This window comes from Epinephelus moara, chromosome 15 (assembly GCF_006386435.1).
Source record: "Epinephelus moara isolate mb chromosome 15, YSFRI_EMoa_1.0, whole genome shotgun sequence".
Lineage (NCBI taxonomy): Eukaryota > Metazoa > Chordata > Actinopteri > Perciformes > Serranidae > Epinephelus > Epinephelus moara.
Window position 1 is genome coordinate 2,554,373 of NC_065520.1, and position 25,547 is coordinate 2,579,919.

General features: G+C 40.1%; 1 protein-coding gene and 1 long non-coding RNA gene across 2 annotated transcripts; both read left to right on the top strand.

Annotated features, from left to right (window-relative positions):
* Window positions 1-229: 229 nt before the first annotated feature.
* On the top strand, window positions 230-2,573 carry LOC126401811 (uncharacterized). Its single transcript, XR_007571122.1, has 3 exons — window positions 230-318; window positions 1,119-1,276; window positions 2,239-2,573. It is a non-coding gene; the product is annotated as an uncharacterized LOC126401811 (long non-coding RNA).
* A 2,312-nt stretch (window positions 2,574-4,885) lies between these two features.
* On the top strand, window positions 4,886-23,082 carry LOC126401803 (high-affinity choline transporter 1-like). Its single transcript, XM_050063309.1, has 9 exons — window positions 4,886-4,985; window positions 10,419-10,629; window positions 10,793-10,906; window positions 12,540-12,695; window positions 14,487-14,635; window positions 14,729-14,872; window positions 15,175-15,328; window positions 17,810-18,024; window positions 22,117-23,082. Exons 2-9 carry the CDS (start codon window positions 10,446-10,448, stop codon window positions 22,630-22,632), a joined length of 1,632 nt encoding a protein of 543 aa, XP_049919266.1. The 5' UTR covers window positions 4,886-4,985; window positions 10,419-10,445; the 3' UTR covers window positions 22,633-23,082.
* Window positions 23,083-25,547: the final 2,465 nt, after the last annotated feature.

A 25,547-nucleotide genomic window follows, 5' to 3' on the forward strand; every position in this document is an offset into this window, starting at 1 on the left:
GTGGCCAACAAGGTCAAACGCGATGCAAATACAGAAATGCACTGCAAATAGAGAAACGCACTGCATATAAGAAAACAAATGCAACGGGAAAATGCTGCAGAAACGCACTGCAAATAGGGAAACGCGCTGCATATGAGATAACAAATGCAACGGGGAAACACTGCATATACAGAAACGTGCTGCAGATACGGAAACGTGCTCCAGGCCTGTAGGGGCAGTGCTGAGCTTCCAACCGAGAGACAGACAGCAGACGAGTGAGCGAGAAGAAGAAAGTCTTGTTTGGAGGAAAGTTGGAGCCGGGACAGGCAACACAGAAAGGTATGTATTCTTTTTTATTTTTCTTTCTTTCTTGTTTTTCACATGTGGCCCTCATCTTTTAGCCTACTGTATAAAGAAAGTGAAGCTGATTTACACAGCTGACGTTAGCGTGCTAGAGACTTTGAGTTCTACACGATTAGTGTATCCGTAGTAGTAATGTTAGCTAACGTTACTGTAACTAACGTTACTTTCCGGGACACCCCAGGGATTTGATTGCATTTAATGTTAGTTTATTTTCGACCTCGTCTCCACATATGATTGGATACTTTATTGATCAGTGACGGGCTTTTGAACAAGAGGAAGGTGGAGAGAGGTGAAAGGGAGGGGAGCGTATCCATGTTTCCCAGGTTCTATGTTCCCCACTTAACCCTGCAAAAAAGGTTCTATGTTCCCTGCTTACACAAAAAAGGTTCTATGTTTCCTGGGTTCTATGTTCCCTGCTCAACCAAGCGGGAAACATAGAACCCTTTTTGGTTGAGCGGGGAACATAGAACCCGGGAAACATGGAACCTTTTTGGGTGGTAAGCGGGGAACATAGAACCCGGGAAACATAGGGATGACCCCAAAGAGAGAGCAGAGAAGGTGTGTAAAAAGAAATGTACCGGGCAGAGGTGCAGAGGGCAAAAAGAAGTTAAGCCGTGAAGAGATGACAACTCGATTGCAGGTAAATAATGGTGAGAGCACAGGGAGATGACGGTAATCAGATAATAATATTGTTTAAATATTTAGGAAAACTGACTATCCACTGTCTCTGACATAACCTCGTTGACCTTGCAAACTCTCCTCTTTTTTCCCCACAGATGTTACTGTCTGTTCTGTGGCTCTACCGTGACAGCTTCCCTAGGCTTTTGTTGTGTGTGCGGCAAAAACATTAAATTTCTAAAAGATGTGGCAAACAATCCACCAGAGGAGATGCCCACCAGTGCACATCCTAATGCACAGCCAAGCACTTGTGCAGGTACATATAGATCTGTAGTTGTAGTGCAGAAAAAATAAGCAGTTAGAAGACTGTTTAAGAGTTCAAATTGTGTTCTTGTACTCAAATGGATCTCGGGTACTATCTTGCTGCCTAATTCAGTTACAAGCATGTTAAATGTGTTTCAAATTGACTTGCAAAGATCAATGATGAGACCTTTAGTGAGCTTAAAGGGGATCTGCTCATTTTCCAGTTTTATCCTCAGACTCCACGAGAGCTTTGCATGAATCTTAGTCTTAAAAAAACTTTTTTGTCTTGTACTGTACCTTTATGCAGCCCCTCAGTTCAGCCTTTTTCTGAAACTGTTTAAGCCACAAAAGCTATTTAGATCCCCATGAGCCCACTCTGTCCTGCTCCTTTGCTTCTGGAGTAACGGAAACAAACTATAGAAACCACATGCTTGTGAGCATATGAAATATGGAATATGTCGACTCACGAGATGACATCAGCTGGCATTCAGAGCAGTCTGAGGCTTGTGCTTTCTACTCACAGGGATTACTTCTACGTATTTTACCCCATTATTTGAAACTTTGGCCATGTATAATACGAGCAGCCGATATTTTAACATTATATACACACATGTATATTATATATATGTGATGAGGAAAAATGCATGCAATGCAATGCATGGTAAGTCCCCTTTAAAAAGAGGTAATAAAGGAGTAATGAATAAATAAAAGAGTAATTAATGTCTCATTCCTGTCTTTTCTTATTTCCATTGTAGCAACAAGGTTTGGTGTAGAGTCCTTTCTTAAATTTAGGGAAGTAAAAGAGAGGGAGAGAAAGACATTCATTTCAAAGACACGTCTTAAATCTAAGAAGGAACAGAAAATAGTGAAGGTATGCTCACACACCAGTGACCATGTAGATTCATATAAAGTCAAATGACAGATTATATAGATGTGTTACATTTTATTGATTTCCATTTTCTTCTCTTTCTTAAGATGGAAAAACTTCCGAATCAGATCCTCTTCTGTGGGCCTGTCCGATGCTGACCCTGACAAACAAAGGGAGAAAAAGATAAAGAGACAGCATTTTTCAGCAAGAACAGGCTGCAGCACATTATCCAGTCTGCAGAGAAGACCTTCAGCTGCAATCTGCCGTCTCTTGTGGACCTGTACACATTGGGCCTCATTCTGCAAACAAATTCAGAACTTCCTCAGACCATGTGTATGCACAAATTATGACAGCCTGGCTGTCTTACAAAATATTGAAACTTGCCTTTTAACTAAATGTAAAGCATATCAAAACCACATTCATTAAAAAAACTTTAATAGAAGTTTTTTTATGTGGATTTATTTGATCTGATTTGTTTTTAGGATTTTAATATAAATGTCATGATAATCTGTTTCCTATGTTAGGCTCTTTTGTTTCATTTTTATTAATGTATTGTGTTAGATTATTTATCATTATCATCATAATCATCATTGGGTGAAAGTCCTTGCTGGATGTAATCACTTTCACCTTCATTTTTTTTTATCCCACTCGTGCATATTTCCTATAATTGCGGTGAGCCTCTGATCTTGGATTATTGCAACCCATAGAGTTTTTATTATGAGTAGCAAAAGTGTTTTTTCTGTCCTCCTCGGACTCGGGCAGTGCAGCGTTGTGTCTGCGGTACAGACTGAATGGGAGGAGGCGGCGCTCAGTGCTGATAGACAGCAGGCAAATCAGAGAAAACATTATTTCATTATTGTTTCACAGCGCTTCAGCGCTAAACACTAATAGATAATATTTAATTTTATAACCCAAAAACTAGTATCAAATTATTTATGATATGAGCTGTTAAAAGTCTAACTCTATGAATAAGTCTACAATATAATCATAACCTCTGTATTATAGACTACATTAAAAAATGTCGAAATCATCATGATGCCCTGTGGTTAAGGTCTGGTTAGGTTTAGGCACAAAAACCACTTGGTTAGGGTTAGGAAAAGATCATGGTGTGGGTTAAAATGAAAAAGAAAGTGACAAACACATAAGCCGTGAGCCTGTTTTGCCTCAAGCCTTTCCCAGCTGACCCAGAGGCGGTCGCGGCGCACCATCAAGGCAGAAATACGCCCGCCGGGAGCCGTTCAGCACCGCGGAGAGCTCCCCACACAACCCCGACCCCAGAGTTAATAACAGGAGGTTATGCTGTTTCATTCTCTCCTCTCTGTGACACTTGTATTTCGACCAGTAGCCTACTTTTGTTGCGTTGCTGATCCTCTATGGTACACAAATACAGTAATAGGCTAATCACATATCGGAACAACGGGACGTCGGACTAATGAGAGGTCGAAACAATGCTGCGGCACCGTTTCCCCACTGCATTTGTTTTCTCATATGCAGTGCGTTTCTCTATTTGCAGTGCGTTTCTGTATATGCAGCACTGTAGGACCAAAAAAAGGCCGCTGAGGCCGCTTGCTGACACGTCACTCCAAGGAAAAGAAAAAAGAAAAGGACGGTGAATTTGTCTTGAAAGTGATCCAGGTTTATTGCAACAAACTCCCGCCACCACACAACCCACTAAGAAACCAAAAAACCACACCCATAAGCCCCAAGATCATGACGTAACATAAGCATAATTTCTATAATTTAAACTTATCCATAACTTAAACTTAAAGTCCATTATTAGTAAGCAAAAGCAAATATATATTATTTTGGCTGCTACAAGCACGTTTCTGTATTTGCAGCATTTTCCCTTTGCATTTGTAGAGTCTTTCCAATAAAAACGAATACATTTATGAGTCACTGATGGGCGAACGGGGAGAACTTTTTTGGACGCGTGTTCTGGGCAAAAACAATAAACCAGTGTCCAATACTGAGTTGTCTTTGATTGCAGTGACCCATTTATTTGCCCTCTTTTTATGCTCACCTTAGCACAGGTAAAACACAGGTAAATCCACAGGTAAGTTTTCCGTCATTAAATTAACTTTAAACACAGGTAAGTTTCATTCATCAGTTAATTTGTTGAGACGCCGCCACCCTGATACTGACACGGTCAAAAACTGTATGCTTCCCCCTTCCACACCTGCTGCTCATCACCTGCGGCTTACCTATATGCCTTTTCTGAGCTACTGCTTCACCCAGCGTTCAAACAGAAAACTACATACAACAATGCAAATGGTCACCTGTGATATAAACATAAAAAATAAACAAAAAGTAGCCTACATTATGGCTCCAACAGCATTTGTTTTCTTATATGCAGTGCGTTTCTGTATTTGCATCGCGTTTGTGCTTTTTCATTATTGCAAGAAATTCCATTGACTCATTCACAGGTCAAAAATGTGTTTTATCTGAAAGAAACATGCAATATTTACATGTAAGATCATAGAAAAATAATCAACCAAGTGCAATGATGTCCTCCAACATAATATTTGCCACTTCGTTTGCAGTGAAAAAAAAATTCTGGACGTTTTCTTTTCGACATGATCTTGACTTACTTCTACATTCTCTGTGCTGCTTTTTGACCTGACCTGAACTGACCTGCCCCGAACGTCACCTGAGGTTACGTCACGCATGCATAATTAGGCTACAGTTGTCTGGGCTGGCAAAGGTGAAGTGAAATGCGCTGGTCTTCTTATGAATGCTTCAATCACTGGAACAAAAGGCACATTGCAGGAGTACTTTGTCATACAAAGTTTGAACCTTGAAAGCCGGACTACAAACGTGGATAGCCAGGGAGAAACACACGCAAGCCTAAGACGTGGTAAGATACGATATTCCTCACTATATGAAGGGACTGATAATTTTATTTTGTAGACAATTGATCTGTATTTATAGCGTGATGGGATGACAGTACAATGGTGTGTTTGTATCATCGGAAAGCTCCGGTCCTGCGCTTTCATGTGATATGCGTGGCGTTTCTGTGCGACCCTGCATTCGCACATAATTTTAGAGTAACTTTACAATTTTTTTCCTTGTAAAAACATTGTTACCACAAGTGCTTGGTCTTGTCGGAAAGCTGCGGTTCTCGCTTCTCGCTATGACGAACGGTTGCAGAAAAAATCCATAGAGAAGAACAGGTGTGAATTTGGACGCACTTTGCGTCAGTCGGGCCCATAGGGTTAATGAGATCATTATGTCAGAATTCTAAAAAGTTTTAATTAAAATAAATCTGCTCATTATATTTTCATTGGAAAAAAAATCTACTCTTTTTTTCCTGAATTATTATTTCGGACTTCTTAAAAAAACAAAAGCAGATTTTTTTTTCCATAACAGTTTTCCTGAGTTAATGAGATTTCATTTTTCATGGAGATAAAATCTACTTTTTCTCTCTGAACTAACAAGATGATTATTTCAGAAATCTGAGAAAAGTTTTAATTGATTGATAATGTATATTTTCTCTCTCTCTCTCCCTCTGTACACACACAAACACATATACACTATATATATATATATATATATATATATGTATGGCTTTTGTTAAAAAAATAATGTTTGGATCAAAGCATAGTGTGCTTTCTCAGGGAAGGACATTTTATGAAGTCACAACTTGGTTACACAAAGAGCAGTGCATCTACACTGATTTAAATGAAGACAAGGTAACGACTGTTACGATCCCATGAATCAGCTCGTGCCAGTGGGATCTAACATAATCACAGGAGCCAGGAGTTGCAATTGAAAAGCATGTTTTTTATTAATCAACAAAATGTGACCAACTCAAGAGACCAAATCATACAAGAAAAAAAACCCTGACTAAATAAGCCCCCCCCTCCCAAACTAACTAACTACTGGTGGGCCAGCTGAAAAGAACAAAAGAAAGGGAGCCACCACTGCCCAGCCCACATGGGGCCGGCGGAACAGGGTTCTCCCTTCTACCCTAACATAAGCAACTACCCTAAACAATGAAAAGAAGCCACGAAAACTGAACCACTGGACCCACCAGAGAAGAGAAAATAAAGGAAACCAAAAAGCTACATAAGGTCTCACCAAGAAACACTGCAGCAGCTCCTGCTGCTGCTGCTGCCAGGCCAGAGTGAGGGAAGAGAGTGAGCTGCATTCCCCTCCCCCTCTTTACAGGTACTCTTAATTAGTGTGCAGCCACACCTGGTGGAGAAGAGGCAGTAAGACTTAAGGAGTTAGAGGTTGAGTTGCAGCGTCTGGCTTTGAAAGAGAAGGAGTTGCACTATATTAATGATCTTGAAACTAAAAAAATTGAACAGCAAACTAAGATCCGTATGCGTGAATTAGAACTTGGTGCCGCTTCTCCAGTTCCTAGTAGAACCACTGATTTTGATGTGAGTAAAAACGTCCGCTTGGTTCCTCCTTTCAATGAGAGGGACGTTGATAAATATTTTGTCTTGTTTGAGCGGGTGGCATCAACATTGAAGTGGCCGAGAAATGTGTGGACATTGTTGTTACAATGTGTTTTGAGTGGTAAAGCGCAGAGGGTTTACTCATCTCTTCCAGCAGATGATAGCCTTGATTTTGATAAAGTAAAAGCTGCTGTGCTTGGAGCATATGAGCTGGTACCTGAGGCGTACCGTCAGAGGTTTCGTAGGTTGAGGAAGCCGGGGTACCAGACTTTTGTTGAGTTTGCTCGGGAGAAAGAGTCTCTTTTTGATCGCTGGTGTACGTCCAGCAAGGTTGAAGATTTTGAGCAGCTTAGGCAGTTGGTGTTGATGGAGGAATTTAAAAATTGTCTCCCTGAGCGAGTGTCAACATATTTGAATGAGCAGAAGGTTTCTGATGTGTTTAAGGCGGCTGTCTTAGTGGACGAGTATGCTCTGACTCATAAGACCGTTTTTGTGGATCGCCCTTTCAGTAGTAAGCCTGTTGAGAACATGAAAGGTACTGTGAAGGATAGTACTAGAGGTACGGCTATGGGGTCTGAGCTGGTCAGAAGTGCTGGTCCCTCAGAACCTGAGGTTAAGGTTGAGAAGGAGGACTTCAGGGAAAGAGATAATGTGATGTGCTTCTATTGTAAGAAAAAGGGGCATATTGTGGCGACGTGTCCTGTGTTGAAAAAGCGGAATTCTAAACCGGTGGCTTTGGTCAACAAATTTGGTGACGCCTTGGATGAGTTCCCTGCAGTGTCCGGTGACCTGGCAGATTTTGCTCCATTTGTTATGGATGGTTTTGTCTCCATGCCTGGTTGCAGTTGTAAGGTTCCTGTAAAAATTCTGAGGGATACTGCTGCCTCCCAGTCTTTTATTTTGGAGGGAGTGTTGCCATTCAGTGACAAGTCTGCTGTGGGTTCTGATGTTCCTGTGTTGGGTTTTGGCATGCAGGACATAGGTGTGCCTTTGCATCGAGTCTGTGTGGAGTCTGACCTTGTTTCAGGTGAAGTGACTGTGGGAGTGCGTCCTGGTTTCCCAATTCAGGGGGTTTCCTTTTTGCTTGGGAAAGATCTGGCTGGGGGAAAGGTGCTGGTTACCCCTGAAGTGACGCCAGTCCCTGTTAGGCAGTCTCCTGATGAGCTCGCTGTGAGGTTTCCAAAGGTTTTTGCAGCTTGTGCTGTTACTCGGTCTCGCTCTAAAAAGGACGAGGCTGAGGTTGATCTGAGTGACAGTTTTATTTGCAATCCTGGGGGTAATTCCCAGCTATCTCCAGAAGCTGTTGTGAGTAGAGGTGTGGATGTGGGGCCTTTTTCTGGGGTTAATCATTTGTCCCTGACTTGTGACCAGTTGATTGTGGAGCAGAAAAATTATGCTACTTTGTCTCCCTTGTTTGAAGCTGTGATGGCTGGGGATGAAGTGGATTTTGTGTCGACTGGTTATTTTGTGAGGGATGGGTTGCTGATGCGTAAATGGACGCCATTGACTTCCTCGGTTGCAGATGATTGGAGTGTTGTCACTCAGATTGTAGTTCCTGTTCCATACCGAGCAACAATTTTGAATCTGGCTCATGATAATCCCCTCGCTGGTCATTTGGGTGTTAAGAAGACATATGACCGCATTTTGCGGCATTTCTTTTGGCCAGGATTGAAGAGGGATGTGGCACGCTATTGTAAATCTTGTCATACATGTCAGGTGGCTGGGAAACCAAACCAGACCATTCTTCCTGCTCCGTTGTATCCGATTCCAGTAGTGTGTGAGCCTTTTGAACGTGTTTTGGTTGACTGTGTGGGCCCACTTCCTCGCACAAAAGCAGGCAATAAGTTTTTGGTGACAGTGATGTGTGCATCTACTCGATTTCCGGAGGTGTTTCCTATCCGTAAGATCACGACTCCTGTTGTTGTAAAAGCTCTGACGAAGTTTTTTTCGCTGTTTGGCTTGCCGAAAGTTGTACAGACAGACCAGGGTTCAAACTTCATGTCGCGTGTGTTTGCTCAGGTGTTAAAGCAGCTAAATATTAAACACTGTCATTCCAGTGCATACCACCCTGAGAGCCAGGGCGCTCTCGAGCGTTTTCACCAGACATTGAAAACCATGTTGCGTGCATATTGTCTGGAGTTTGAGAGGGACTGGGATGACGGGGTTCACTTGCAGATGTTTGCCATACGGGAGGTGGTTCAGGAATCTCTGGGGTTTAGTCCATCGGAGTTGGTATTTGCCCATTCTGTACGTGGTCCCTTGAAGCTCTTGAGTGAGAAGTGGTTGTGTGAGGGGACAGAGCAGAACTTGTTGGACTATGTGAGTAACTTCAGATTCAAGCTGCGCCGTGCATGTGAGATAGCAAGGGATAATCCCGAGGTGGCGCAGGCAAGGATGAAGGGATGGTTTGATAAGCGTGCTAAAAGCCGGGAGTTTCAGCCTGGTGACAAGGTTTTAGTGTTGCTGCCGATCCCTGGGTCTAGCCTGCAAGCTCGCTACAGTGGTCCTTACCTGATCCAGGAAAAGGTGGGTGATAGGGATTACCTTGTAGCCACTCCAGATCGCCGTCGTAGAAATCGTCTCTGTCACGTTAATATGTTAAAACCTTATTGGGATAGGGAGAAGGTGCAGGCGGAGTCCAGTTCTGAGGCTGGTGAGGTCACTGTGTCACCTGTGGTGCTGTCCGGTGCTGAAGTTGCTGCACCATGTGTTAGTCTTGTGACAGGGAAAGTCTCAGCGCTGTCTAGTGCTGACACAGATGACAGGGTTTTCTCTGAGGCCCTGACTAAGGGAAAGTTGTCAAACTCTGAGATCTTGAATGATCTTCCAGCTCGTTTGTCTCATCTCCCTGAGCCACAGTGCTCGGATTTGGTTGAGTTAATTGAGTCTAACGGGTCACTGTTTGCTGATGTTCCTTCTCAGACCCATTTGTTGAAGCATGATATTGATGTGGGGGATTCACCTCCGATTAAACAGCATCCGTATCGAGTGAACCCAGACAAGCGTCGTCGGCTTAAGCAGCAGGTGAAGTACATGGTGCGGCATAATATTGCTGAGCCCAGTAACAGTGCGTGGAGCTCCCCATGCTTGCTTGCTGATAAAGCTAATGGTGAAGATTGCTTCTGTACAGACTTTCGTAAAGTTAATGGTGTGACAAAGCCTGACTGTTACCCTCTTCCCAGAATAGAGGATTGTGTGGATCGTGTTGGGGGTGCCAGGTTTGTGACAAAGTTGGACTTGCTGAAAGGTTATTGGCAGGTCCCTTTGACTGAACAGGCAAAAATAAAGGAAACCAAAAAGCTACATAAGGTCTCACCAAGAAACACTGCAGCAGCTCCTGCTGCTGCTGCTGCCAGGCCAGAGTGAGGGAAGAGAGTGAGCTGCATTCCCCTCCCCCTCTTTACAGGTACTCTTAATTAGTGTGCAGCCACACCTGGTGGAGAAGAGGCAGACACAGGATGAGGATCAAGGATCAAGGAGCAAAGGGGGGGGCATGTAACAACGACTTACAATCATCATAACAGGAATATGTCAAGGACACTTTTGTTTGTGAGATATGCCAGTAAGTAATGCCAAGACTTGTCAGTATAACACTTGTGACTCATTTGTCTGAATATTGAGAGAAAAACAGATTTCCGAAAGTCCAGATTGTTAGCGTCTGTAGTTTTTAAGTTATGTTTGTTTTTCTGGTCCCAGTCTTTTTTTTTTTTAATCTGGCTTCACTGTATTCAAACAGCAACCATGACCTTGACTGCAGCTGCCTGTGACATTTTGGATGCTTCATATCACATTGCATTTCTATGTTTCATTGACTCTGCATTTACCCACTCATTCCTTGTTGTTAGCTCAGTGTGTCTTGGTAACTTGCATGTGCTTTTTCCAAGCTTATCACCACTAGAACATACTCCACAATGGCTATCCATGTACCGGGTCTGATAATGATGGTCATCTTCTACCTGCTTGTGTTGGGAACTGGCATCTGGGCATCTGTAAAATCGAAGAAGATGGAGAAAAACACACTCAATGGATGGATTGAAGTGTCTTTTTTGGCTAACCGCAGGGTCAATTTGGTAGTGGGAGTCTTCACAATGACGGGTGAGTTTTAGTCAAGCAGAAACAACATTGAACTGGCTTTGAATAAAGAGTTATTTAGTGTTTACAACTATAATCATAAACATTACTCATTGTATTATTAATAGTGATTCTTGACCTGAAAGATATGACTGTGTTTTCTTTGTACATTTATTTCCTGCTGCAGCCACCTGGGTCGGAGGTGCTTTTATCATTGGATTGGCAGAGACAGTTTATGACCCCACAAAGGGACTTATCTGGGCTCTTATTCCTCTGCAAATGTCAATTTCATTTATTATTGGTAAGATCCTCTTAAGATGGTATTCACATCCAAAAAAATCATATGAAGTAGTGCTTGAAGTGGGCTAGTACATAGCACCAGTACGTCTACATTTTATTTTTAAGTGTACCTTGACTTTATCTTGTGCATCAGCGCTTCTCACAAGCTGCTGGTTCTCTTTTTTGCCCTTTCCATATCAGGTTCTCCAACCTGTCTTCATTCCTAGATCTTCAAATACCAACAAATTTTCACACCATTCAGTGTGTCACAACAACACATAAGGCACCCTTTAGCATATCTATGTGACAAGTAACACATTATAACACATCCAATGTTGTGAAACAAGTTCAGCTGCGTTTAGGCAATCCGGTCTCACTCTGACCCTGTCATTGAAATCCGGTGCTTGGGCGGACTTGGGTGACTTGCAGCATCAGACACCGATGAAAAAAGCCATCCTGTAAGTTAGCATGATACATGGCCGGTCGTTGTTATAATTTAACAGCGTCCAGCAGCGTCAGGGGAAAATGCGGAAGGACAAAAACAAAAGTTAGGGTGCCGAAAGTCCAAGTGGAGCAGTGGGAAGGGTGGTAAATAGGTCCAACATCACCGACTTTTACCAGGGAGAGCAGTGTTCACGTCCCGTAAGATTATAAAGCCAAACCATGTTCTTTTTTCCTCAACCCAACCATGCGTTTTTGTTGCCTAAACCCAACCATGTGTGTTTGTTGAAGAAAACAAAACAAAACACCAATTTGTGGTGTTGTACCAATGTAGTGCGTTTATCTTGAAAAATACTGTATGGAAATGTTAAATTTCCTGTGAAAACAGAAGTGTACTTTGAAAGAAGATATTTGACATGGCGTCCCAGAACGTCAACAACCAACGCACCCAGGGGACCTTTCACATTGTATCTGGACATGAAAAGTCCATGACCAAACGTTTATGGGATGAGGTTGGAGTAAGAATGTGTTGGTTTGGGCAACAAAGCTACTTGATTGGGCTTAGAAAAATATGATCATGTTTAGGGTTGAAACAAGTACATTTGTTGTGTCATCTAAGTAAGTGACATCAAGGTTCGACAGCTGTACATAAATTATGTAATGTTAAATTAAAACAACACCGGACATGAACTGTGTTCCAGTTTTGTTTGTCCTATTCACCTCACCTTCCTTCCACTGTACGTAGACTTCCTCATTCTTTACACTACATCAGTTGCTCTTAGCATCAAGTATTGCCACAAACAACATATCATGCTGATGTTTAAGGGCAGCTTTTTCGTCAGTGTCTGATACCGCAAGTCACTGCCCAAGCTCCAGATTTCAATGACTTTGGAGTGAGACGGGGTTGGACAAAGTGTAGGTACTTGAGACCCTAGAAATAAGAATGGGATAGGTTCTCTGGGCGATTGATAATAGCTGGGTGCACTACATACCCGGGGGGTACTACGTGATGCTCACCTGGGCCTGTTCTTGCCTGCCTGCTTTCTCTGTCTACGGTTAGTCCAAGAAATGTTACATTACATAATGTTGGCCTGCCTCCAAAAAGGCAACACAAAGAGAACAACAACAGTCAGAAGACGACACAACAGAGCTGTACAACTGTACAGCTGAATTGTAAAGTTACACACTGCTATGCTTGCTGTCTCTTTTTAAAGGTGGACTGTTCTTTGCGAAGCCAATGCGGGACCAAAACTACATCACGATGATGGATCCATTTCAGAGAAAGTATGGGAAGACACTGACGGGGCTTCTTGCCATTGTTCCATTCATCAGTGAACTGATGTGGGTTCCTGTCACACTGATTTCTCTGGGTAATATAAAAACACAAACACTTTGTCACCTCTGTCTCCAGAGGTTATCTACTGTTTCTCAGATCCCATATTATGTGTAACTGTGTATCGCCCACCCAAACACAATGCCATCTTCCTGACTGAGTTCCCTGAGTTTTTTTCATCAGTTTTAAACTTTAATTTTCATGTGGGCACTCAAACCAATGCCAGCATTGCTGAATTTCTTGGAACAATAGACTCCTTTAACTTTATTCAGCATGTTTCCGGTCCAACTCATAACCATGGCCATACCCTGGACTTAGTATTTACACTTGGCTTGACTATTTACACCTCTGTATTAAACATTTTTCGTCCCATCTGCAAGCTCCCATTCCTGTCCAAAGTACTGGAGAAAACTGTCTATTCACAGCTTGTGTCTCATCTAGCTAACAACAACATCACGGAGACTTTTCAGTCAGGTTTTAGTGTTCGACACAGCACAGAATCTGCCCTTCTTAAAGTGTCAAATGACTTACTGTTGTCTTTAGATAGAGCTAAATGTGCCATTTTAATAATATTAGACCTCAGTGCAGCCTTTGGCACAGTTGATCATTCTATATTATTGAACTGTCTTCAAGAACTGGTTGGCATCCAGGGAACTGCCCTCAAGTGGTTTGCCTCCTAGACAGATCTTTTTCTGTTAAGATTGGGGGCCTCTCCTCCTCATCTGTCCATATCACTTGGTGTACCTCAAGGTTCCATCTTAGGGCCCATTTTATTTGCACCATACATGCTTCCATTAGGCTCCATTTTCCACCAGCACAAAGTCTCTTTTCACTATGCAGACGACACACAAATGTATCTTCCGTTAAACCCAGGGGATTCCAGCTCCATCACATCCATCCTGAGCTGCCTCCAGGATGTGAAATCCTGGATGGCAACAAACTGTCTTCAATTAAACAAAAACAAAAAAGAGGTTTTATACATATGTGTATATATACTGTATATACATACATATGTGTGTGTGTATTGTTTTTGGTCCCCTCAACAACACAGCCAGCATAGTCAGTCACTTAGGACCACTGGCTCCATATGTTCATAACCATGTCAAGAATCTTGGTGTCATTTTTGACTCTGCCTTTAAATTTGACAAACAAATCAACACCGTGGTGAAGGGCTGTTATTTTCAACTACGAAACAACGCAAAACTCAAGTCCATAATCTCACACAATGACCTAACCACTGCATTCATCTCCTCAAGACTGGACTACTGTAACTCCCTGTACTTGGGTGTCTGCCAATTATCTTTGTCTCATTTGTAGCTGGTGCAGAACTCTGCAGCAAGACTTCTCACTGGTTCCAGGAAAAGAGACAACATTACACCAGTGCTAGCATCCCTGCACTGGCTACCCATCAAATTCAGGATTGATTTTAAGGCTCTTGTATTTGTTTTTAAAGCCATACATAGACTGGCACCCCAGTATATCACTGAGCTCCTCTACCCCTACTCCAACTCCTGACCTCTTAGATCCTTGGCATATTGTCTTAAAATCTTAAAATGTACATGTTTTCAATGGCCTTTGGTTGTCTGTGGTGATTTTAATATTTTAGCATTTCATCTTATCTTTTCATGTTTGTAACTGTTCTTACCAGTTTTATTCTGTTTTATATTTGTGTACATTTTATATTGCTATATATTTGTGTGTCATTCTTTTATCTTGCACAGCACTTTGTTCAGCTGCGGTTGTTTTTAAATGTGCTATATAGATAAACTTGATTTGATATAATTTGTTTATATTGATAAACTTGGTGTGTTTTGTATACTTCCAACAGGGGTCACTGTTAGCGTCTTTGCCGATCTGCCCTTAAGTCTTTGCGTCTGGATCTCTGCTGCTGTTGCAATCACCTACACTGTTCTTGGAGGTATCTATTCAGTTGCTTTCACTGATGTCATCCAGCTATCGTTGGTGTTTTGTAGCTTGGTGAGTTTAACACTAATAAGGCAGTTTTTCCAACATATATTTAGTTCTGTTTTTTTCTTACAGACTTTAATGTAAGAATTCCTCTGTTTATAGTGGCTCTGTGCTCCCTTTGTGTTGGTCAGTGACGTTTATACTGACATCACTCAAACAGCATTCAACCGCACATATCAGGCCCCCTGGCTTGGCCATCTTGAGTCTGATGATGTGTGGAGATGGATTGATAATTTCCTAGCATTGGTAAGCTGACGTTGTGTAAAACTTTTGAAATTAATATTCAAAGAAGAGCACTTTTTAATGTCCTAAAACATTAAGCCGGCAGGGATCTTTATGATCTCACTTATATCTACTCAGCTGAAGCCAAACTATACGTTTTATTTGTTATTTCAAAACTTTGACCAAATCCTTTCCCTAACAAAACATAACACACTGATCACATTGATTTTGGCCCTTTTTAAAATTAAGTGCAATACTAAATTTGGAGAGCACTCTTTCAAAAGTGAAACAAAAAATTGGACATATGGTTTATTGTGTTTTCACAGAGTGTTGGCAACTTGGCATTTCAAGACTTCCATCAAAGAACTCTGTCTTCCAGCTCCACATCTACAGCCAGAATGATCTGCTTCATAGCTGCAGGGCTCGTCCTTGTTCTTGGAATTCCACCAGTGCTGATTGGTGCCGTCGCCGCCTCAACAGGTATATCTGACAGACTGGGCCGCAGCAGGGTTGTACACTGTGTTATTTTGTCATGACTTAGATTTTGTTATTTTTTCTTTACCTGGCAGATAATGGCCTCCATACATGATGGTCCCTTAAAGGAATACTTCAACCCATCAAATTTCCATATGTATATTAAATACTAATCCCGAGTTATGTTTAATTCATCAAGAAAATATTGTTTTTCTCACATGCATTAATGGTGAACAAAGAATAAAAAAACTGAGAGTTCTTATTGAATTGAAGTTATAGGGGTCCACATATAACAATAGTAATTTTATATCTTAAATTTTGTTTACAACCTCTCACACAATTCGTGCAGCATAATCCAAAAAAGTTGGGCATTCAATGTTGGTTTTCAGCCTTGTCCGTTACAGGCAGAAATTTCTCCAGATTGCCTGAATCTGTTGATATTTTTTATGGTAGATGTAGAACATTTCTGATTTTTATTTCTGTAAATTGTTTCTTGGACACTCTTCTTTTTTTAAAACAAAGATTTACTCCATGGGTTCCTAGTACACCCCCAGAGAGACATGTTGAATATATATATATATATATATATATATATGTATGTATGTTGAGATATATATATATATATATATATATATATATCAACATGTATCCATGACTATCTGGGGGTGTACTAGAAACCTCTGGAGTAGATTATTATTATTATTATTATTATTATTATTATTATTATTATTATTATTATTATATTGATAGGGCAGAGGGTAATTTTGATTTTTGTCTTATATATTTTGATGTCATTTTTACCCTGTAGCATTTTGGAGGCCTTGCTGTATTTACTAAGAAGTTTCCTGTTTGTTTATTGATGCTTCCCATGCAAAACATATCCCTACAGGTTCATTAATGTAACCTGCAAGATTTGGAAATGCATATTTTTGGAGAATGCAATTTAAGAATAAGGACTTAAACATTTATTCTTTAGAACTTACCTATTTAATGTAAACATTCGGGGGTATGATTATGATTGTCACTTTGCAGTTTTTAATTTTTGATTATGTATTTCTCCATCTCTGTATATGATATTGTAGACTGTCACACTGCAAACTCGCAGCCACTCCTACTTAAGGGTGTTTTTCAAAACTGTTTGCCTGATGAAGATCTCCTTACTGAAACGTTGCAGCATTAAATCATTATTTTTGCAAGTTATTCTTTTCTACAAGGATTGTAGATGGTGAAATCCTAATTTTCTTGTAATTGTGCATTAAGAAACATTCATAAACAGTTGGAGTATTCACCTTTGCAGTTTTACACAAAGTGGTGAACCTCACTCCATCCTCGCTTGTGAACAGCTGAGCCTTTCAAGGATGCCCCTTAATATCCAATAATGAACCTATCACCTGTTACTAATTAACCTGTTTAGACAGGTGTTTCTGAGCATTTCACAACTTCTCTAGTCTTTTGGATCCCCCCTTAAGACTCTTTTGGAATGTCTATATGTCTAATAGGTCAAACAAGATTCTTAGATTCTTACACTCTGCTTTTATTCATGTTTTACACAGAGTCCCAACTTTTTTAGAATCGGGGTTGTAGTTTTACTGTTGCTTTGGGATTTTTTTTTTCTTTTTTTGGATACTTCATTCACTGGAGGCATGTAAAAAAAATACAATATATAGCCTTGGCATGTTAAGGACCTCGTTCCAGAGTTAGCATTCATGCCATGTATTTAATTTCAAGATTCTAGTTGTTTTATGAAGTAAAACTAGATGCTTTTTGAGTCTAGATGTTGATTTTGAAGTAACAATAATGATAATACATTTTATTTATAGGGCGCATTTCATAATACTCCAAGACATTTTACATTAGTTAGAGTTAGTTAGTTAGTTAGTTAGTTACAAATTTATTAAAGTGTCCTGCACACCAGGGTGCCCAGCCCGCACGGGCTTACAAGACACTCGCTTAAAATACACATATTACAATCCAAGACAGCCAAAAAAAGGATACAGTCAATATACTCGGAATTTCGGCTTACGGATACAGAGTTCTCCTTCGTAGCTGCCATGCCTTCTCCAAAAACTTACTTAAAGTAAATACTTCTTCCTTAAACAGCCAACATAACATAGAACATTCAGATATCCAAAACAAATCAGGATTCTTTACCTGGATCTTTTCAAATAAAATGTTTCTTAAACCATGATAAAGTGGACAATGAAACACAAAATGAAATTCATCCTCCACAACTCCTAGGTCACAAAGCACACACAATCGCTGTTCTTCAGGAATACCTTTATACTAACACAGTTGAAATCTTTTCCTTAAAATGTAATTTGCTAAATTATTCTTAATTTTCCGGACAGATGTTTCACAAATTCCTAACAATACTGATGTTTTAATCACTTTATTTAAACACTAAATCATGATGAAACTGACCTAAACTGAACTATCTCAGGTGCATATTAGCTGAACAGCATCCAACAGCGTCCTTTCATGTTTCAGACTGGAATTTGACCTCATATGGTTCTCCTTCTCCATATGAGCGAGGGGAGGCAGCTATGGTATTGCCCATCATCCTTCTGCATCTTACTCCAACTGCCATTTTCATTGTTGGCATGGGAGCTATTGCTGGTGCTGCAATGTCATCTACTGACTCTTGCCTCCTGGCAGCAACCTCCATCTTCACCACCAACATTTACAAGATCATTCGACATCAAGTAAGTTTAGTTTAGTTTAGTTTATTTCAGTTATTTTCCAACTGATAAATGTTCAAATACACTGGTAGATAGACAATAAATAATCATTAAGTTTGTGCTTTTTTAGCATGAAAAAAATACATATATGAAAAATAAATAAATTAATTAATTAAAAATAAATAAATAAACAGGAAAAAACAGGACCAAAAAGGTGTACGCTGAAGTCTTAGCTTATTACACCTCGCCATTTAACAATCATTATGTTTGTCAGCACCCTTCAAATTATACAGAGCAATAAGAAATTGACAGCAACTAAGTATATACAACATTGGCCTATTGTCCATCCAAATATCCCACACACATTTCATGTAAGTTTCTAACCCATTCCATAAATTCACTCCACAAACTGAAACACATCTTTGAACACAGTTTCCTCTCAGTTCATACTGACATTCCCTTATTTGAAACAACCTCTGGATACAGTTTGGTAACATACTTTTGTATGCTTTGTATGTCAGTGATGCTATTTTAAAATCTACAAGTTTGCCACATTTGAGTGCCTGTGAATTTATGAATAATGTATTTGTCGGTACATGATACTCCGCTCCGTTTATGATTTTGATGGCTCTCTTCTAAAGCAAATAAATCAGATTTGTGATCATTTTTCCCCAAACCTCCACCCAGTAAGTAAAGAATGGAAATATGAAAAAACGATATAGTATATGTAATGAAATTGAGTTAAGAATGTTTTTTGTTTTATCTAATATTGTAATGGACTTTGATATTTTGTTTTTAATATGATTAAAATGCAAATTGTATAATTTGTGATCTGTGACAACTCCCAAATATTTGTTCTCATATACTCTTTTATTTCAGTATTACCTATCATAATTTGTACTTGGTTATTGTTTTTCTGATGTTCAAATATTATATTCCTCCTGAGACCCTGCATCCTCATATGAGGACATGACATTTTGGGTTTGCTGTAATTCTGCTTAACTTGGTCTACAGCCTATCCCGACACAAATGTGGACAAGGTATAAAACCTGCTCCAATGTCATGGTTGAAACTTGTTTATTTGTGCTTAATAACATCTGTAGTTTAAAACTGCACACGCATTTGACCAATTTAAGCAACCGTAATAAGCTAAGACACTGTTAATTAAAAACTACCTTCATTAAAAAGGACATTCCAAGCTTGGTGTAGAGCAAGGAAAATTCACTCAAAGCTACAAAATGACAATCACAAGACTTTTAGAAATGTCTGTAAGAATATATATGAATAGAAATATTTGCAATTTTGTTTTGCATGGCCATGTTCAGGTATTGAAATAAACTGTTTTGAACAGTTTTAGACTTGAACAGTGACCCCTCAACCATAGCGTTACAAGATGTAGCATTGTTTTTAAGTTTTGTTATTGCAGAAAACATTACGGCATTGAAACAAACTGTTTTATACTTCATTACACACTTTTGATCATTAAAAATAAACCCACTGTCCTCATATGAGGACAAAAAGGAGGACAAAAAGTTGGAGTCTCAGGAGGATATTTAGTTTTAATTACATTAAGTGATAACTTGTTAATGTTGAATCATTGTTTTGAAATATCTAATTTTGTTTCCAAGGTATCCAGAAGCTGCTCAAGGTTTTTACCAGAACAAAACAAATTTATATCATCAGCGAACATGACAAAACTTAAAAACTTGGACACATTACAAATATTATTTATGTACAATATAAACAATGTTGGACCTAGCACTGACCCTTGTGGAACCCCACATATAACCCTCAACAAGTCACACTTATTATTGTTTATTTGCACATATTGATGTCTATTTTCAAGGTAGTTACTCAGCCATTTGTGAGCTGCTCCTCTAATCTCATATCTTTTCAGTTTGCTCATTTGAAGAAAGATCATCTACACGTTTCTTTGGACATTTTAAAAAACAGTCTATTGCAGTATCAGAAAGCTGTTAAAGCTGCCAAGAGTCTGTTTTTATCCAATCTTGTGTCAGTCAATAGTCATAAACCTCAGTTTCTTTTTAATACCTTAAATACTCTTTTAAACCCCTGTGACCACAATGGTGTTGTTCCTTCTCCTAAACTGTGTGAAGATTTTCTAAGGTTTTTTATTGGCAAGATTTCTGATATTAGGTCCTCTCTTTTGCCGTCTGCATTAGATCCTGCCATCTTTCCCAATTGCCCTGCTGTTTTTGACACATTTGAACAAGTGTCTCTCTCAGCTTTAACTGATATTGTCCAGCACCTCAGGCCTTCGTACTGTCCTCTTGACAGCATCCCACCCCGTCTTTTTAAGGACGTTTTCCATATCATTGGGCCCTGTGTTATGGATCTGATAAATTCATCTTTGATGTCTGGATGTGTCCCAGCTGCCTTTAAACATGCTGTGGTCCAGCCCCTCATCAAAAAACATAATCTTGACCCCACAGTTTTATCCAACTTTAGGCCTATCTCCAAGCTTCCTTTTCTTTCTAAGGTCTTGGAGAAGGTGGTTAATGAACAGCTGCAGTCTTTTATTGATCTAAATGACATTTCCGAGAAGTTCCAGTCTGGTTTTAAGTCACGTCATAGCACAGAAACGGCGCTTTTAAGAATTTTAAATGACCTTCTTTTGACAGTTGACTCTGGTAGCTCTGCAGTCCTGGTCCTTCTGGATCTGACGGCTGCCTTTGATACGGTGGATCACAACATTCTCCTGTCTCGCTTAAACACCTGTGTGGGCATTAAGGGTACTGTTCTTAAGTGGTTTCAGTCCTACCTCTCAGATAGGAGCTTCTCTGTCCAGCTGGGCCAGTATTCTTCAGCCTCTTCCCCCCTGAACTGTGGGGTGCCTCAGGGTTCTATTTTGGGCCCCCTCCTCTTTTCAATATATATGTTGCCATTGGGATCCATATTTAGAAAGCACAATGTCTCATTTCATTGCTTTGCAGATGACGTACAAATCTATCTGCCTTTAAAAACAAATGAGCAAGCCTCTGTTCAGGTCTTATTAGACTGCCTCAATGACATCCGATCTTGGATGGAAGTCAACTTTCTCTCCATGAACAAAAATAAAACTGAGATTATTTTATTTGGCCAACAAAATCTGTTAGATGGGTATGACAGCGCCATTGGCACCCTTAAGTCTCACTGCCACCCTTTTGCAAGGAACCTTGGTGTTATTTTAGACAGTGACTTTAGGTTTGATAAGCAGATAAGCTCTATTGTCAAAACGAGCTTCTTCCAGCTAAGACTATTAGCAAAAGTAAAGGCATATCTCCCCCGAGATTATTTTGAGAAAGTTATTCACACCTTTGTTACATCACGCCTAGACTACTGTAACTCTTTGTTTGTTGGTCTTGACCAGTCAGCACTGCGCCGTTTACAAGTAGTCCAAAATGCAGCTGCCCGCCTGCTGACTGGAAAGAAACGGCGTGATCACATTAGTCCTGTCCTTGCATCTTTGCACTGGCTGCCTGTTAATTTTAGGATCCAGTTCAAGGTTTTATTAATTGTTTTTAAGTGTTTAAATGGTCTGGCACCGTCTTATTTATCAGAGCTTGTACAGCCTCACAGTACTTCTAGAGCACTTAGGTCGTCAAACCAGCTGCTCCTGGCAGTACCTCGGTCCAGACTCTCTACTCGTGGGGACAGAGCCTTCTCAGTGGCGGCCCCAAAGCTGTGGAACAGCCTACCATTCCAGGTTAGAGCTGCACAGTCTGTTGAGCACTTTAAAACATTACTGAAAACCCATCTTTTCTCCTTGGCGTTCAGTCCCTGCTAGGCAAGAATCCTTGGCTTTTACTCTTTTTACTCTTTTTACTTTTTATTTCCCTTTTTTAATCTAATTTTTAGTTTTTTAAATTGAGCCCTTACTATTTCCTTTGTTTTATTTATTATGATATTTGTGTATGATTATTTTATATGTCAATAACTGTACAGCACTTTGGTCAACTGAGGTTGTTTTTAAATGTGCTTTATAAATAAAGTTTGACTTGACTTGACTTGACTTGATTTATAGTCCATGGTCAATCGTGTCAAGACAGAAAGGTGGGAAGGAAAGTATGCTAACTTTGATATTTTAACTGAAACACTTTTTGCCGTTTTCTCCAGGCATCAGATAAAGAGCTGCAGTGGGTGATTCGCTTCTCCATAGTAGCTGTAGGGATTGTGGGAACATCTCTGACCTACCTGGACAGCAGCATCTTAGCATTCTGGATCCTGAGCTCAGACTTGACTTACACCATAATGCTCCCACAACTGATATGTGTCCTCTTCGTCAGGGTGTCCAATGGCTATGGGGCTGTTGCGGGCTATGTTGTTGCTTTTGTGATGAGAGTTTTGTGTGGAGAGCCCATGTTCAATCTTCCTGTGATCCTGCAATTCCCAGGTTGCACTTTAGAGGATGGTGTTTACATTCAGCGCTCTCCCGTCAAGACCATTTGCATGCTGTCTGCTCTGGTTTCCATTCTCATGGTTTCATATGTGGCCTCACTCCTGTTTAACAAGGGGATCCTTCCCAAGAGGTGGGACGTGTTTGAGGTGAAATCCCAGGGAGCACCAGCAGATGGTGCCAGAGAAGGTGATGGTGAAAAGGTTGATGAACCAATGCTTGAAACAGCTTACTAATTCAGCTTCTGTTGAATTTATGTTTGATTTCATTTTTGTAACATGGTTGTTGGTGCCAATGATGTTCCTGGGCTTCTGTGGGGACACATTGCTACCCATCCAACCTTTGTATGCGGGGCCCATGGGGGTAGTAAACGAGCTGAACAATGGGCCCTAAATGGGATTGTCCAAGGGTTCCATAATGGAACCATGCCAATTGCCTAGATGGGTGGGTTTACTCAAGTGGGCCAAAGATAAGATGCCCATTTTGGGCCCATACCCACTTGGTCCCCACTACCTGTTGCATAACCCATGTTAAACCCACCCCTGTGGGCAACTGGTATTTGTTTTTAATGAAATACAAAAATGTCAGATTTCTTTACTTGTTTTTAAGAAACATTGCACAGAGTCACAAAATGTGCCTTAATCATGAAATAGAACACCCAATTTTGCAAAATACTGCATAAAAAGATGAAAAGCAATCTAAATGTTTCCTTGTTTTATTTTGTCCTTCATGAATATAATTTCACAAATTATGTCCTACTTTTATTCCCTGTGTGGCTTGAAGAAAGGTATTCGCACATATAACCATCTCAGATGCAAGTGTGTTGGAAAATATCTATGGGCTGAAATATGTGCCACCAGAAACTGAATTTGAATCATTTATATTTGAATTTGAATTTCTAAACTTGAATAATTGCATTGAAAAACTGAATTTGAATCACATAATTTGAAATTGAATTGTTAATTTGAATCATTGCATTGAAAAACTGAATCTGAATAGTATAATTTGAAATTGAATTTATTTCTATATATCTTCACATACAGACATCCGGGTAGTTTAAGGATGAAGGAAGAGCAATCGAGCGCAGATACACAGGACTCCTCTTCGGCCAATCAGCACCTACGTTTTTGAGCACGTAGGAAGAAGCGCTCGCCTTGATCCATAGACCATAGACAATGGCCCAATTCCAATCCGATCCCTTACAGACTCACTGACTTAGAGGCACGTTCATGTGAAGTGCGTGAGTGTGTGAGGGCTGTCCCATTGTCAAATTGTCAAGTCAGTGAGTCAGTGAGTGAGTCCTTTATGCCCCCTTACCGTAGGTCAGCATCGATGCGGACTTACAGTAAGGAAATTACCCACAGTTCATCGCGTTGTGACATCAAATACAGGGGTTGCATAGATATATATACATAGATGCCGCACCCTGGCTTGTGGGATGCGTCAATACCGCCGCCATCTTGCCTAGGTGCTCTGACCGGTTCAGACCCGTGTCAGACTCGGCAAAAATGCCACATTTTTGCTCTGCATTTGGGTGTACGAACGAAAGAAGTGTTAAAACCAAGCAGAAGGGAATAACATTCCACAGGTAAGAAGTTGTTTTAGAATATTTTACTGTTACGAACATGTTTAATGAGATATATATCTCAAAAACTGATCCTTCTTTTAAGCTAATCAAGTAAAGTAACTGTCCTGATCTGGTCCTAATGCCAAATTAAGCTATAGCTATGCCACACAACTTAAAGAAAAAAGGTTAACATTTATATAATATCACTCATAAAATTATGATGCTTTGTCAAACAGCTATGTCGGTGTATGTGTTATTCCAAATTGTCAACTATCTGTTTCATGGCACCAACGTGACATAACGCAGTATAAAGTTAGTAGTTAACTTGTGGCCTGAATTGTAACTACAAATTATGTGGAACTGCGTTTTTCTGACACACTTATTTTGTGTGTAGTTTCCCAAAAAACACAGATAGGAGATGGGCATGGGTAGCAGCAGTGAGGAGAAAGGACTTGACTGTCATCACTCCTCAGTCATCCTGCAGCTGTCACTTCAGACCTGAGGACTTCGACAGGACTGGGCAGACTCCTAAAAATAATACTAGCTACTGTACACTGTATTTTTTGTAAATATGACCTAATAATGTAAACAGTTCTGTGTCCAGGCTCCCATGAGCACTGTGGTGTTATACATATGAGATTAAAGCAAAATTTTGTGTAAACATGCAGCTCTAAGTCATTTATTTTCACTTGTACAAAACCAACATTTGTTAATCAGAATGTGTAACTACACTGCAGCTCGGCACAACCCTGCTGATACACTATTTTTTGCACATTGTGTGAAATGTGAATAAACATTTATAGTCAAAATTAATAATTAAATGACATCATGGTGGGCATTGTACATCTAGTAAGAAAAAAGAATATTTATTACATGGGGAAAGTTTAGTTTAAATGTGTTGTAGAACTATTACTGTTACTTTATCTACATAAGATCAAATATTTTGGTATGAAAAGCTGCATTTTTTATTTAACCAAGTATCCTGTATCATAACTACATGTCTGACGATTGTAACAAACCAAACCGCATGAAAATCGGTTGAGAATTCAGCGAGTAATGATGATTTTAATCATAAATAATCTCCTGCCTCAATAGACATACATGCATTAGGCAGCGCGGCTCCACCTGGGCAAGATGGCGGCCGCGTTGACGTATCGCTCCAATGAGGAGCACCGTTGAATGCGGCATCTACCTATATATATCTATGCAGGGGTCGCCATAGACATATATACGGGGGGTTGCCCTCAGAACACCGGAATTGTTAGGCCTATTTAAAAAAAACGAAAACAGTCGGCAGATATGCAAACGGTAACGTTATGGAAGGAGAGCGAAAAAAACAGATAGGCTAGATAAACAATGAAACATTACATTAACAAGGATTTAAGATGGTGCATAAACACACATGAAGTCAGAGGAATACCAGTGGTTATATTCCACACACAAAGAATACATATCTATATACCTATCTATATACATATATCGAACGAGCCTATTCAAAGAGCATGGATACCAAGAGGCGAAGCTCCGTTTAATTTTTGCCAACAGCCACTAGGGGCGCTGCCGCCATTTTGGACTGTTGAGCTT